This window comes from Thamnophis sirtalis, unplaced genomic scaffold, assembly GCF_051295495.1.
Source record: "Thamnophis sirtalis isolate CommonGarterSnake01/CBP01778 unplaced genomic scaffold, rThaSir2_p1.2 scaffold_9, whole genome shotgun sequence".
NCBI lineage: Eukaryota > Metazoa > Chordata > Lepidosauria > Squamata > Natricidae > Thamnophis > Thamnophis sirtalis.
The window spans coordinates 76887766-76903876 of NW_028261389.1; the positions used below are offsets into that span (position 1 = coordinate 76887766).

General features: G+C 45.9%; 1 protein-coding gene across 1 annotated transcript in view; it reads right to left on the reverse strand.

Moving 5' to 3' along the window:
* LAMB4 (laminin subunit beta 4) overlaps window positions 1–16111 on the reverse strand; it is a 54078-nt gene that overhangs the window by 27252 nt on the left and 10715 nt on the right. Inside the window, exons 6-17 of the mRNA XM_087723066.1 lie at window positions 15302–15365; window positions 14596–14810; window positions 13762–13882; window positions 11814–12002; window positions 11469–11648; window positions 10101–10210; window positions 8958–9037; window positions 8067–8217; window positions 6002–6133; window positions 5059–5244; window positions 2897–3018; window positions 305–425 (exon numbers count right to left, since the gene is read on the reverse strand). Of these exons, the coding sequence (XP_087579192.1) occupies window positions 305–425; window positions 2897–3018; window positions 5059–5244; window positions 6002–6133; window positions 8067–8217; window positions 8958–9037; window positions 10101–10210; window positions 11469–11648; window positions 11814–12002; window positions 13762–13882; window positions 14596–14810; window positions 15302–15365 (1671 nt within the window). The remainder of the gene's footprint in view (window positions 1–304; window positions 426–2896; window positions 3019–5058; window positions 5245–6001; window positions 6134–8066; window positions 8218–8957; window positions 9038–10100; window positions 10211–11468; window positions 11649–11813; window positions 12003–13761; window positions 13883–14595; window positions 14811–15301; window positions 15366–16111) is intronic.

A 16111-nucleotide genomic window follows, 5' to 3' on the forward strand; every position in this document is an offset into this window, starting at 1 on the left:
CTTCCGCAAAGCGACCAAGACCTGGCTGCTATCTGTAGTTCGGCGGTTCAAATCTCACCGGCTCAAGGTTGACTCAGCCTTCCATTCTTCCGAGGTGGGTAAAATGAGGACCCAGATTTTTGGGGACAATATGCTGACTCTGTAAACCGTTTAGAGAGGGCTGAAAGCCCTATGAAGCGGTATATAAGTCTAACTGTTATTGCTATTGCTATAAATCGATAGGTGACAGAAAGCATTCAGTTCCCCCCTAAATCCATGAGCTCAAACAGAAAACAAAAATTATTATCCTATCATTGCCACTTACTGAATCCACCAATATGGAGGATCGGGACTTGGGTTCAGGATCCGACGTCTTGGAAAAATAGACATCTACAAAATATTCCGTCTTTGGTTTCAAGCATATTGGGGTAGACAGCAACTGAATTCTGTCGGAAAGAATCAATACATCACTTAGGGATTTAAAAATGCAGTTCTTCTGGTTTTAGGATTAATTAAAAGCAGTGGGAAACGTGGATGTTCATGTATTGCAACTATTAGCCACGGGGGCGCAGTGGTTAGAGTGCAGTACTGCAGGATAAATGTCGCGCATGTGTGCACTCATCAGGGTCGTGTTCTGGAAAAGCCGAACTTCCGGGTTCTACCACGCATGGGCGCCCGACGATCAGTTGGCTGGGGCGCATGCGCAGGGCGGTTTTCGGCACTGCCCTGTGCGCAAAGGGATTGCGCGCTGGAAAAGCCAAACTTCCGGGTTCTGGCGCATATGCATACCCAACAATCAGCTGACTGGCGTGCATGCGCACACCGGTTTTCGGCACTGCGGTGTGAGCGAAGGATAGCTAATTGTCTCGAAACCCGGAAGACAAACAGACAAGGCCGCGCATGTCGGGCAACATGCCTTTGTATGCCACTTTGAGCACGCATGCCATAGCCTCACCATTACGGCTCTATTCTGTGTCTACGTTAGTGGTTAAAATTGTGGAAACCTTTTGTGAAAAGTGTATTTTTGAGGTTTGATGGCTAATAACACCACTTTTATTTTTTTTATTTTTAGTTATTCTTAGTAGCACCATAAAATTACATATCAATGGAAAGATAATTTAATCAGGAATGTAATGCAACAAGGCTTGCTCAATTATCTGCATTCTATGAAAAGTTATAGCCAAATATACCTGGCAATAAAACCCACTTAATAGAAGCAATCATTCAATCTTGGTTTCACATTATAACAGCTGCAGAACTAAAAGACTTGGTTCACTCCCTGGGAAGGCTGTGATTCATGCTAAAGGTTACCCAACTGTTCTGGCCCCACTCTGTCTGGTAATGAACACAGACACAGGCTTAGCTGTTTGTCACTCTTTGTTCATGGCAATTTTAATCCTGTTGGCTGAAAGCCCAGACACGACTCACTGGCAAGACGTTGGCAGCAACCCAGATTCCAACAGACACAGGAACATAAGGCAGACCAGACAAGGAGTTCTCCAGATTACTACGAACGGTTGTGTCCTGCAAATGGACTCCTCCCAAAGTCTCTTCTTATATACTCTCTTGGGAGGGGCCAAGCCACAACCACCTGGGCTTGATTATCTCTTATGAGTCTGTCTCCGTAACTGCTGCCTCCGTTTCTCCGCCCTCTGTTGCCTGGCGTCAGGGACAAACTCCCTTTGATCTTCCCCACTGCTCCATGCCTCAGGCGCCTCCTGGTAGCCAACCAGCCTCTCTGCTCCTTGCTCTGAGTCTGAACCCTGCCCAGAGTCCTCCACATCTTCCATAGCAGACTCATAGGGGTCCTCGCAATCAGAGTCCGAGGTGGCGCAGTGGTTAAATGCAGCACTGCAGGCTACTTCAGCTGACTGCAGTTCTGTAGTTCGGCTGTTCAAATCTCACCGGCTCAGGGTTGACTCAGCCTTCCATCCTTCCGAGGTGGGTAAAATGAGGACCCGGATTGTTGTTGGGGGCGATATGCTGACTCTGTAAACCGCTTAGAGAGGGCTGAAAGCCCTATGAAGCGGTATATAAGTCTAACTGCTATTGCTATAGTCCATCAGCAGCTCAACCAACTAAGTATTAACTGGCATGATGATAATATTAGTACATCTCGTTTTTTCTACATGTTTCACTTTTCTTCTTTATAACTTGCGGCGTTGTCGCCACACTGGAGGGCTGCTCATGTGTCCTTGCCTAATCAAAAGGAAAACACCAGACGAAATTCCTCGGGATGAGCTAAAGCTTCGAATGATCATCGAAGGGCTCTTTTATTAGAAAAAGTTAGTTACAGCGTCATCAGAAAGGAGCGTATCAAAAGGCATATATAATCACACATGGTACAAGTAAACTAATGAAAAATCACAGCATTCTACAAATAAACCAATAGAAAATCACATCATGGCAAAGGGTGGGCAAAGGGGGAACAGAAGGTTAAAAGCTGCATGGCATTGGGAGGGGGAGAGGGGGAATAGAAAGTTACAGCACAGCATAGGGGGGAGAAAGGGCATGTGTGGGAGTAGCTGGCTCACATAGTTCTTGTTACATGAGGCTGCATCGTGAGTTATGACCGTTAGGCCAGAAAGATGTTTCTGGTGCTATGTTTTTGCATCCCTGTGTGTGTGTTTCAGACAGCAGAAACTGCCTTGCACACAAACACCCGGAATGAATTCCAACAATAACTGCTCTTCTAATAGCAAATCCTTCATAAAAGTTCTTGCATTACATTCTTGATTAAATGACCTTTCCATTGATATATAATTTTATGGCACTACTAAAAAAAAAGTGGTGTTATTAGCCATCAAACCTCAAAAATACCGTACACTGTCCCCAAGAGGTTTCCCAAATTTTGGCCACTACTGTATGTCTATATCTATTTCATTCACTTTAATTTTTTTTAAACTGAATTCCAGACCTCCTTGTGGATGGCAGATCAAGGAACCGTGGTTCTTCCAGAGCGACATGGTTCTTGCAGGGTTCGCTTCCTACAGGACCAGAAGACTTAACAATAATGGTTGCTCCCCAGTCAGCTGAAGCCTGGATGTTTGGGTGAGAAAAAAAACAAGAAGAACAAGATTCAAACAAAGTGTAAATATTTCTAATTTTATGAGCGGTGTTAACAAGAGCATACGGAGTCATTGGACCAGGAAATGAAACAGCTGTTCAACAGAGGTTGTCTTTGCAAATAAGTCTTCTCTGGGCCAGTTAATGCTAAGGTAAAGCTAAAGGTTCCCCTCGCACATATGTGCTAGTTGTTCCTGTCTCTAGGGGGCAGTGCTCAGCGTTTCAAAGCCGAAGAGCCAGCACTGTCCAAATCAATAGCAATAGCAGTTAGACTTATATACCACTTTATAGGGCTTTCAGCCCTCTCTAAGCAGTTTACAGAGTCAGCATATTGCCCCCAACAACAATCCGGGTCCTCATTTTACCCACCGCGGAAGGATGGAAGGCTGAGTCAACCCTGAGCCGGTGAGATTTGAACAGCCGAACTGCAGAACTGCAGTCAGGTGAAGTAGCCTGCAGTGCTGCATTTAACCACTGCGCCACCTCAGCTCCGTGGTCATGTGGCCGGAATGACTAAATGCTGAAGGTGCACGGAACGCTGTTCCCTTCCCACCAAAGGTGGTTCCTATTTTTCTACTTGCATTTTTTACGTGCTTTCGAACGGTTAGGTTGGCAGAAGCTGGGACAAGTGACGGGAGCTCACTCTGTTGTGTAGCTCTAGGGATTCAAACTGCTGAACTGCCGACCTTCAGATCGACAAGCTCAACATCTTAGCCACTGAACCACCATGTCCATTCAGCCACCGCGTCCCTTCAGTTAATGCTACCCCCCTTCCCAAAAAAATTTTTTTGCCAAGACAACCAATGTGCACACATCTCCCACATGCTCCCTGCACATGTGCGGCAGACACAGAGCCAGAAATCAGCTGGCCAGCAGGAGGCTTGTGCGCCAATGGTGGGTTCCAGGCAGTATGGCCGAGTACGGCCATACCGGTAGTAGCCGGGAGCAGCGGCCATTGTACCAGTACGGTGGCTCGTTTGGCCCACCTGCCTGCCCATGTTCCATAGTTGTTTATAATGCAATCAGCCAATTGCACATGTGTGCACAGCATATGGCACTTGTGCGACCTCCACCGAGCAGCTGGGTGTCGCAGGGCGGTGGTGATGCACAGCGCGCATGCCTGACTAGGACACCCGGCCCCGTGCGCAGCATACTGGTTGCAACAGGATCCGGAACCCACAACTGGCACGTGCATGCACAGTGGAGCTGAACTGGAACGACGGCTCATGTGCCCACAGAGAACTCCATGCACCACCTGTAGCATGTGTGCCATAGATTTGTCGTCACAGCACAAGAGCAAACAGGCTCTCTATACGATCGCTACACTGCTTGAATTCTTATTCCATTGAGATGAATGTTCACACTCTAATCAATGGTGACACGAAATTACACTATTTGCACGCCTCGCATCCGAAGGCCTTTCGTTTCAAAGGGATCATTCTTGGATTGTAGTCTAGGCGAAGATCAGTGGTGGGATTCAAATAATTTAACAACCGGTTCTCTGCCCTAATGACTATCTGGGTAGGTGGGGCTCGGTGGTCATGTGACTGGGTGGGCGTGGCCAGCTCAAGATCACTCAGGTCGATGAGCGCTTCGCCTTAGCTGTTACAATGTAATAAGGGTTAACCGGAGAGGCAGTTTCTGTAAGCAGGTCAATAAATATTAAGCTAGGAACAACACCAGAATGTTTCCTTCCTGCCTTCCTTACAGGATTAGCCCTGTAAAGTGGAAAAAAACAAAAGGAGATTTCTTCCAACAATCGGTTCTCCGAACTACTTAGAAAGTTACCAACCGGTTCTCCCGAATAGGTGCGAGCCGGCTGAATCCCACCACTGGCGAAGATCTTTGGATCCATAATACGGAGGGTTGAAAATGGAATAAACCAGACAGTTGGGGTAAATCCAGAAGTTTAGACTTTTAAAAACATTTTATAAGTACTTTACTTATTCCAGAGCCCTTATTTTTGGTCTGGATCTCTACTAAAACAGAATGATTAGGCATATCAATAATTACCTCTGGCTCATAACGGATGATGACGTTAAAGTCCATCAGAAAGGGAATGTTGTCGATGGAAAAACGTAACCCAGCTTTGCTTTCCACGCGCACAAAACCCAGCCCTGACCACGTCACGGGTTTTCCAGGGATGACCTCTTTAATCACAATATTCAGAGACGGGTTTCTGCTGAATGGAACCGGATTCTGAAAGATGGGTTTTTTAATTAAAAAAAACAACTTTATTCCAGTAGCCAAGGGCATCCAAATACGCTGGCAGAATAAGCACTATGCTTTTTCGTCTCTCGGCTACCACCTCTTCTGATTTTGGCTTCCCCAGCAGCACGAAGCCTTGTCCTGATAAACTCCCTTTATTTAATTTACAGTGCAGCAAAGTCTTTTCTCTCCCACAGCCTTTCAAGATAGTTCCCAATTACCGACCTTTATCAGGCTTGGAGAATGGACAGGCCGATATCTTTCAGACGCCGCAATACTTGGCAAGAATGCAGGAATGAACTAATGGTCTCCTGCAAACTCCACTCCCCTTTCGTTCCTCTTTTATTCCCTATGGGAGGGGCCATTCACCGTCCACCTGTGGCCTTATTCCCAAGTCGACCCCTGTTCTTTAGCTGTTCCCTTCGTCTGGCAACTCTGCGCATGTGCACACTGGGAACAGGCTCCAGCTGTTCTTCTGCCTCACTGATGTCTGACTCTGAAGGCAGCTGATAACTGATCTATGGCTCTGGCCCCCTCTCTGCCTCCGACACAGAGCCCTCATCAGAGCCCTTCCCCAGACTCCAGGACTGGCCCATGTTCTTCCCCAAATCTCTCACTGTCCGAATCTGCTGCCAGCTCTTCTGCCCGCTGGTGGGCCACAACACCACCTTCCAAACATATTGGTTTGGAATAAAAAGTCTAATCAATAATAATACTTTTTTAAAAATTAAGAAAAGTATTAATTTACTTGTCCAGCGGTCAACTTTCTGTTGGCCCTTTTCTTCATCTTCTTCAAGACAATTTTCCCGTTTTCAATTGTGAAGTCGTAGCCTCGTTGCTGAAAATAGACATCACAGCGTGGCATGGTTGTTGGTTGAGCCTTATCAAATATATATCGAAATGATAACAGGATCAGAATCTGAGAGTTAGCGGTAGAAATACATTCCCTGCAATCGTACTGTGAATAACTGGGCGAACATGGCAGGGGCAGAATTTTAAACCGTCTCTCGGACTCCCTGTAGAAATGGAGCTTTCCGCCATTTCGAACAACAGATTTAAAGGGAGGAAAGTAAAAATTCTCCGTTTTCAGGAGTTATTAGGCTAATGAAAAGAAGTAAAAACCACAAAGAGAAAGAAGACACACTTCTTTCAGTAGGCCGGATTGGGAAAAGCTACTCTAAATGTGCCACAAATATATATTTTTTCTTTTTTATGAATTTTAATCGGGCTACCGTTGAGACAACCGAATGGAGCTCAGCGTTTGCTGGCCGAATGCCCTTCCTGAGGCCTACACCGAGTTCACAGCAGATATTTTCTCTTTGCGCTCTAATAGAGAAACATCTGCCGATGCCTAGGATTCAACTCACAACCTTCTGAGTGATAGGCAAGCAGTGGTGGAATTCAAATAATTTAACAACCAGTTCACCAGCCAGGTAGGCTGCCGTGGGAGCCTATCCCAACCCTCCACCTCCACCACACATGTGGGACGAGCCTCCCATGATGGCCAACCTGAACCGGATGTTAAATCACACCCACCCACCCTATCAAAGTGGATCCTGGGTGCTGCGCTACAATGAAGAAATGAGAAATGGAGTGGCTGGCACAGAGGTGGGATTCACAGAGGTTTACTACCAGTTCGCAAATGTGAGCATGTGTGTCAGAGGTGAGTTCCTACCGGTTTGGACTAGTTCGGCTGAGTAGGTAGTAACTTGGCCTGCCACGCCCCCCCAAACCAGTTCTATCGGCGGCGACACCATCTTGATTTTCAGTTCTGCGCATGCAGAAATTTTTTTTGTGCACTGAACCATCAGTAATGCCAGTAGCAACCCACCCCTGGTGCTCATGCACACGCTTGTGTCACGCATACTCTCACATCGTGCACATGCTTGCATCGTGCACATTCTTGCCTTCCGCGCATGCCCACAGCCTCAAAAATGAGGATACATAGGACACCATGTAGCCAGGAGAGGCAGGCAGATGTCATGTAGATGCAGGCCGCCACTACTGGTTTGCCTGAACTGGTCCAAACCGGCTGGATACCACCTCTGGGCTGGCACGAGGGAAGGAGGAGGAGCAGGGAGAAGAAAGAGGGAAAGCTGCCTCTTCCTTCCCTCGTGACGGCTGCTCTGTTGCCCGTTTCTCTATTGCAGCAAAGCACAGTGCCCAGGATCCACTCTGATAGCTGAGATGGACAGCAGTGGTGGGATTCAGCCGGTTCGCACCTATTCGGGAGAACCGGTTGTTAACTTTCTAAGCAGTTCTGAGAACCGGTTGTTGGAAGAAAACTCCTTTTGTTTTTTTCCACTTTAGAGGGCTAATCCTGTAAGGAAGGCAGGAAGGAAACATTCTGGTGTTGTTTCTAGCCTAATCCCTATTGTCCTGCTTACAGAAACTGCCTCTCCGTTAACCCTTATTACATTGTAACACCGAAGGCGAAGCGCCCATCGACATGAGTAACGTTGAGTTGGCCACGCCCACCCAGTCACATGACCACCGATCCCCGCCTACTCAGCTGGTCATCAGGGCAGAGAACCAGTTGTTAAATTATTTGAATCCCACCACTGGTGGGTAATTTTACAACCAGTTCGTCTGAACCGGTGCGAAATGGCTGAATCCCACCACTGGAGATGAGCGTCTTCACTTCTCAACCACCACGCCATTGCTGCCAGCCACAAATAAATAAAATACACTCATTTCTTTTTCCCCGTAATTTTAGTTTCCCATCTTGTCTCTGCTTCCCGCGAGTCCAGAAAGGGCTATTCTACACATTTAATCTGCATTATTTGTAACCCAGTACAAATGCATTAAAATACCAAGGGCAGAGGTCCAGGGAGAGGCGTTGAATCTTCAGCTTCGTAGATATAATAATCTAAAGGTAAGAAAAAGTAGCCTGCAGCTGGGTCTCCACATTGTCGGCCTACAATATTAGATCGGCAATCACACTGTCCATCGGTAAGTGCACACCTAGGAAGAAACAACAGTGGAAAATAAATTGTAAGAAGAAGCTTATTTTAGAAGCTAAATTTTAATAAATGACTAAAAAAAAAATGCTAAAGGAGACTAAACTAGGACTTTGAAATAGTTTTCTGTTCTGTCCTTGATTCAGATAGTCTGATATTTCAATTTAATGCATATGTCCATAGGCATGGTTACCTATGGGTACAATCGGGGGTGGGCTTCAAAAATTTCAGCAATGGGATCTCTGCCCAGTTGCTGGGTGGGCGTGGTCTAGTCAGACTCCTACACCATGGGAAAGGGGGCTGTTTTTGCCTTCCCCAGGCTCAGAAGGTTTTCCTCGAGCCTCTGGGAGAGCAAAAACTGCTTCTCCTAGGCTCCGGAGCCCCTCCGTTTCCGGCCTTCTGGAAGTTCTAGGAGGCCCATTTCCCCCCTCCCCGAGTCTCCACACGGGCCCTGCATTTACCTCCCATCCATAACGGGCTGCGTGGAGACTCCTGGAAGTGGCAGGGCGAGGTGGGGGGACCGGGGTGGGGAGGGCGGGGCCAGCCAGGTGTGGGATTTGGAGGTTCTCTGAACTGGCCATAACGTTAGTTATGGGTTCACCCATCCCTGGGTCCAACACACAAGAAATAAAAGAATTGCTTTCTTTTAAAGACGAATCTTTAGTACACCTCTTATTTTCCAGGGGACTGTTAGGTTATTTTTTTCCCTCTAAATATTGTGAAGGAGCTAAGATAGAAGCTTACGAATTATTGTAGGCACCACCAATGTCACAGTCACACGGGGAGCATCCGTATACGTGACTTCCAAGGCCCCAGGATCCGTCCTACAGTGGAAAAGAAATGAAATGGAGCGTGTGAATTCAATTAAAAACACCCAGGTGGTCCTCAACGTACGACCACAATTGAGCCCAACATGTCTGTCGCTAACTGAGAGACATTTGTTCAGTGAGTTTTGCCCCATTTTTTACGGCGTTTCTTGCCAGGATGGTTGTGAGCTCTGCCTTTCTTGCCGCAGATGTTAAATGATACCCTTGCAGTTGTTGAGTTAAAAACAGGGTTGTTAAGTGAATCTGGCTTCCCCACTGACTTTGCTTGTCAGAAGGTCGCAAAAGGGGATCACGTGACCCCCCCCTCCCCCGGGACACTGCAACCATCAAAAATACGAGGCAGTTGCCAAGCATCAGAATTTTGATCACATGACGCAGGGACGCTGCAATGGTCGTAAGTGTGAAAAATGGTCATGAATCACTTTTTTCAGTGCCAGTAATGTCCAACGGTCACTAACCAAACTGTTGTAAGTTGAGGACTACCTGCAGAGGTGGGTTCCTACCTATTCGGTCTGGTGTGGACAAATAGGTAGCAATTCCGTCGGCGCCATCTTTATTTTCTGTTCTGCACATGCGCAGAACAATCTTCCTTTAAAAACTGTGTAATTTGTATTCATTTTTTAACGTGCGCTTGCGTGGATTGTTTTAAATGAAAATAGAAATAGGAGTTAGACTTATATACCACTTCATAGGGCTTTCAGCCCTCTCTAAGCGGTTTACAGAGTCAGCATATTGCCCCCAACAACAATCCGGGTCCTCATTTTACCCACCTCGGAAAGATGGAAGGCTGAGTCAACCCTGAGCCGGTGAGATTTGAACAGCCGAACTGCAATCAGCTGAAGTAGCCTGCAGTGCTGCATTTAACCACTGCGCCACCTCGGCTCTTCTATGCACGCGGAGCAATTTTATTTTTTTTAACTACCGAACTGGTAATAATGACGGCCGGAACTCACCCTTGACTATATATTGACTCTGATATTTGGATTAAAAAACGGAGAAAATAAAGGGAACACTTTGCCCTAAGCAAGAAACTCTACTTGAAAAACTTCTCAATACATACCAGACAGTCTTCACAACGTTGTCCAGTGACAAATTCCTGGCACACACACTTTCCAGATTCTGGGTTGCAGACAGAGAAAGGCAAACTCCCCGCTGAGTGACACCTGCAAGCTGAAAAGACAGAATTCCAGACCGCCATTTGGGTGAGAAGTGGACGGCAGCGGAAACGCCCTGATGGGTTAGTCCAGGGATATGCAACCTTAAACACTCAAAGAGCCATTTGGACCTGTTTCCCACACAAAAGGAAACACCGGGAGTCACAAAACCTGGGTGGGAGTGGTCAGCTCAATGTCACTCCCACCCAGTCACATGACTTCCCAGCCACGCCTACCCAGGTTTTGTGGCATTTGTTTTCTGAGGGAAATCTCCCTCTTTGTTTTCTGAGGGAAATCTCCCTCTTTGTTTTCTGAGGGAAATCTCCATCTCTCTCTCTCTCCCTCCCTCCCTCTCTCTCTCCATCTCTCTCCATCTCTCTCTCCATCTCTCTCTCTCTCTCCCCATCATTTTTTCATTTCTCTCTCTTTCTCCTCTTTTCTCTCTCTCATCTGGGCTGAGATCACAGTGGCAGCAACGGCGACTCCTCCTCCTGCTGCCGCTACTGTGCGCTCAGGTGTATAGTCATCCGCGCTGCACAGAAGAGCCGGAACTCTTCCCTCCCTGCATCCAGCCGCTGCGGCTCCTCCCTGTTCTTCTACTTACTGAGCCAACGTGAAGGGGACCTTGGCTGCCTGTGAAGGATGTGGAATCGGAGAGGCTCGCACCTTCTCGGGGCATGTGACTATGTCGGGCAGTGGTAGGTTGCAGATGGTACGCTTCGATATGGGTGTACCAGTGCCTGCCCGGAGCACTGGATACAGTTCCGGTACAGTGCTCCAGAGGGCCCACCTGCTCACCTGAGCTCCTTACCTGTATTTCAGCTCTTCGGTGTTTCTGCGCAGACACACGGAGCATGGCGCCTGCGCAACACTCCACTCAGCAGCTGGAGCGTCGCAAGAGGTAAGTACGTATGCATTCATGTGGTGCACATCAGGCCCCATTGCAACCGAAATGGTTGCAATGGGATCCGGATCCCATAACTGATGTTGGGCCAGTGTCTCGAGGCTGAGAGCAGGTTGCTCTCTGGGTTGTCAGGGAGCTGCAGAAGAGGGGTCAAAGAGCCACATGCAGCTCTGGAGCCACATGTGGCTCCAGAGCTGCAGGTTGCTGACACCCAGGTTAGTCAAAACTATATAACAATACCAGTGAAATGATAGAATTTCAAGGAGGGCAACTAATATTTTGAAATACAACTCATTCGTGTGGTTTTTTTTTCACCCTGACTTAAGTCTACAAGACCTGAGCCACGAGAAAATGAAAGAAAAATCCGTACGCTGACAGCCAAGGGGATCACTTCCGTTGATTCCATAGTAGTGTGGCTTGCACTTGTCACAACGGACTCCTTCAACGTTGGCTTTGCAACGACACTGGCCAGCAATGGTTCCAAGGACAGGATCCGAATGATCCTGGCACAGCCCATGTTGCAGAGTGCCTTCTGGATCGCAGTCACAAGCTAGAGACAGGCAGACAAATACTGATATACTAGGGTACAAGGGAACAACGCAACGTTTGGAAATGTCACCCCAATTGATACGAGTCGAGTTCAACATAGCAAGTCCTACGAGTTGTCTGAATCCCACCCTCTGGATTATTTATCTCACCAGCGCTTCACACTTACGGATACACGCGTGAGGGTCCACCATGGCCTTCTGGGGATCCTGATAAAAAAAAGGCTTGCACTGTCCACAGTGTTGCCCCATTGTGTTGTGCCGACAGTCTTCGCAAACTCCGCCCCTGGTACGGTTGTTAGCAAGGTACACGGCCATATCAAAGTGGCAGCTCTCCGAATGACCATTGCAGTCACATTCTGAAAGAGAAAGCAAAGGTAACGGGGCCCTCGCACACCAATAAGAACCAGATGCATCTATTCTATTCTATTCTATTCTATTCTATTCTACCATTCCAATTTTCTACTCTGGTGTATTCTACTCTACTCTACTCCACTGCACTCCATTGCAATTTTCTAATCTATTCTATTCCATTCTGTTCTGTTCTCTTCCATTCCAATTTTCTATTCTGTTCTGTTCCATTTTAATGTTCTGTTCTATTCTATTCTACTCTACCATTTCATTCCAATTTTCTACTCTACTCTACACTACTCCACTCCACTGCAATTTTCTATTTTATTTCATTCCATTCTGTTCTCTTCCATTCCAATTTTCTGTTCTGCTTTGTTCTGTTCCATTTTAATGTTCTGTTCTGTTCTGTTCTATTCTACTCTACTCTACCATTTCATTCCAATTTTCTACTCTACTCTACACTACTCCACTCCATTGAAATTTTCTATTTTATTTCATTCCATTCTGTTCTCTTCCATTCCAATTTTCTATTCTGCTTTATTCTGTTCCATTTTAATGTTCTGTTCTGTTCTGTTCTGTTCTACTCTACTCTACCATTTCATTCCAATTTTCTACTCTACACTACTCCACTCCATTGAAATTTTCTATTTTATTTCATTCCATTCTGTTCTCTTCCATTCCAATTTTCTATTCTGCTTTGTTCTGTTCCATTTTAATGTTCTGTTCTGTTCTGTTCTACTCTACTCTACCATTTCATTCCAATTTTCTACTCTACTCTACTCCACTCCACCCCATTGAAATTTTCTATTTTATTTCATTCCATTCTGTTCTCTTCCATTCCAATTTTCTGTTCTGTTTTGTTCTATTCCATTTCAATGCTCTGTTCTATACTGTTCTGTTCTGTTCTGTTCTATTCTATTCTATTCTATTTGCAGCTGTTGCTTTAATATGTTTACACCACCCAAAGTCACAATTGTGAGTTAGGCATCAATATAAATAATTTAAATAAAATACAGGTAGCCTCCAGTTGACGATTGTAATTGGGACCAGAAACTCCACTGCTCTGAGATGTGGTCACAAACTGTAATGAAGAGTTACTACTACCGCAGTTCTGATTGCGGTTGTTAGGCATGATGTTATCCAATCACCCTTTACAACTTCCTTTCGCCTTCTCTACGGATTTTGCTTGTTGGAAGCCAGCAGTGAAGGTTGCAAATGGCGATCACGTGACTGTGGGATGCTGCAACATCATAATTGTGAGCCAGTTGCTAAGCACCTGAATCACAATTACAGGACCAGGGCACACTGCGATGGTTGCAACTTAAGTGGCCTTAAGTCTCCTTGTTCAGCACTCTTGTCTCATCAAACAGTCACTCGATGAACGATTGTTAACGGAGGACTACCTGTTGAATGAAATTTCAATCGGCCTGTAGGAGATGACCAGGCTGAAGAGTCAAACACGTCATGAGTCAACACATCATGAGTCCTGCGCACCCACAAGAGTTCTAAATCTAGCCCACCCTGAATTCCTTTCTATTCTTATCTCTCTTGACTGTTAGTTGGTCAGATTCATTTCCCTTGACTGTTAGTTGGTCAGATTCTTGTAGAGAGCTTAAGCTTGCAATAAACCTTTATGCTGATTTGAACTGCCTGAATCTCCTGATTTCCCCGGCACTTGTCACTGCCATGGCAATGGAGATTCAGCAGGATGGCGGGCGATTACATTATCCACAAATCTGATAAAAATTAAGCCGATCACTGGAATACTTTGGCAAGCATTTTCCTGAGATCCTTCAGCCGGCCTCCAAGGGACATCGTTGTAGAAATCTTTGCATCGTTCACAGGACAAACCATCTGTGTTGTGTTCACAAAGGCAGTTTCCGTGGACCTGAAACACATTTGGACGCAAGAATGGCAGTTAAAATGTATTATGGTAACCTTATTGCTACTCCAATATCTATTTACCAATTACACTTAGGAATATTTGTCAGGTGGGAAGAATCAGGATGACACATTAAATTCCAGCTTAGCTGATTTATTCCAGATAAGCCTAAGAATCTAGTCAAGTAATGGTCAGCACTAAATGTGTCCTAGCTAAGACTTAGTGAAATTCAAGAGTGGTTTGATTTTGACCGTTTGTGGCAACATAACGATTCTAGGCTAAATCCTCTCTTGACTCCATCCCCTGTGATCGGTTTCTTCTCCAACACTATTGCTGCCATGTTTCCGTGGTGCTCAAACAGAGCTGTCAGGGTTCCACTCAAGAAATCCAGTTATTTATTAGGAGCTTCATGTTGGCACGGTCCAAGTGAAGCCAACTCTGACCCCACATAATTTACCCCCAAGGTGTGTCATCAATCACATTCTCCAAGGAAGCAATTGGTTGCAGAGATCACTCCCCTCTGGCCGCTGTGGGAAACCGCGGAGATGGCCTTGACAGAGATATGGCTGGAATGTGCTTTTGTTTTGACCGACCTGCTGCCTCACTGCAGCCCCAAAGTTCGTTTTCCCAGTCCCCCCTGCCTATGGCAACTCAAGAGCAGGCCAGGGATGATTTGCGAGTTGACGGAATCTTCTGAAAAGAGAACTCTTTCGACTCACCATCCCAGGCTCATGGAAGACGTCCCCTCGGAGATTTTCCCCAGGTCCACAGTGGCTGGCGTGGCCGTTGCACATGCAGCTCCCATGCACAACCATTTCATAAAGCGCGTAGTAGTATTTCCCCAGAAGATTCTGTTCCTTTTTGCCAAGTAAAGTGTCTCCCAACGTGTGAAGCTTTGTAAAGTTGACTCTTAGATTTGTAAACGCCACCAGCTCTGCGATGAAAATTTGGGGAAATGTGAAATTGCTCAAAATAATATCCATAATGGCAGACATAATATTATATCCGTATGTTATTATATATGATGTGGGGGGGGGAGCCCTCATCCCTAACCTGTCAAGCTCTTAACTCTCTCAGTTGAGTTTTTGTATAGTTCTTAATAATATTTTAACTTTGTGTGGTTTAAATTTTTTAAAAATCTTTTAAACTATTTTTAAAATTTGTTTTATAACCTGTAAACCACCCAGAGTCATCTTGTAACCTTGGAATTAATCTGGGCTGATCTGACAGCAAGCATTCCACTCCTTACTAGCACTGATGATGTTACCTAATTGGGTCATGAAACGTCTGCAAGAAAACAAGCAAGCTCAGAGAGCACCGAGGCCCCCTCACTTTATTAACAATTGTGTTACACCACTGAGCTACCAAATGGACCAAAGCAAAGAAGAATTGGTGAAGGACCGTTCAAATCTGAACCATTCCTACCTTGGATGTGCGGAGCGTAAGAATTTTCTATTTCAAAAGTGGGATCCAGAACTTTGAAAATAACCTGTCAAAATCCGAAAGGACAATGATAAGCGCATGAAAAGATTGATCGGAAATGCACTCCTTGCCAATGCAGGTGGTCCTCGACGTACAACCACAACGGAGCCCAAAACGGATGTTGTTAAGTGAGACCTTTGTTAAGTGAGTTTGGCCCCACCTTGCGATCTTTCTTGCCACGGTTGTTAAATGAATCACTGCAGTTGATAAGTTAGTAGCTCGGCTGTTAAGTGAAATTGGGCTTCCCCATGGACTTCACATGATCACATGGCCTTGGGACACAGCAACGGTCATAAATATGAGCCCATTGCCAAGTGTTCCATCACGTGATCATGGGAAGGCTGCAATGGTCGTAACTGTGAAAAACAGTTCCTTTTTCCAGTGCCATTGTAACTGTGAATGGTCACGAAGCGAACTGTTGTAAGTCAAGGACTACCTGTACTTAACTGCGGAATGAACCATAAAAACTAGCAGTTTTCTGACTTCAAGAAAATTTGAACAGTGTTGTACATAATGATGCTTGTCATTGCATGGAGAATCAAAATCATTAAAGTGAAACTATGTCAGGGCTGAAATCCAGCAGGTTCTGGAAAACCGGTAGTGGAAATTTTGAATAGTTCTGAGAACCGGCAAATGCCACCTCTAGCTGGCCCCAGAGTGGGGAGGGAATGGAGATTTTGCAGTATCCTTCCCCTGGAGTGGGGAGGGAATGGAGATTTTACAGTATCCTTCCCCTGGAATGGGGAGGGATTG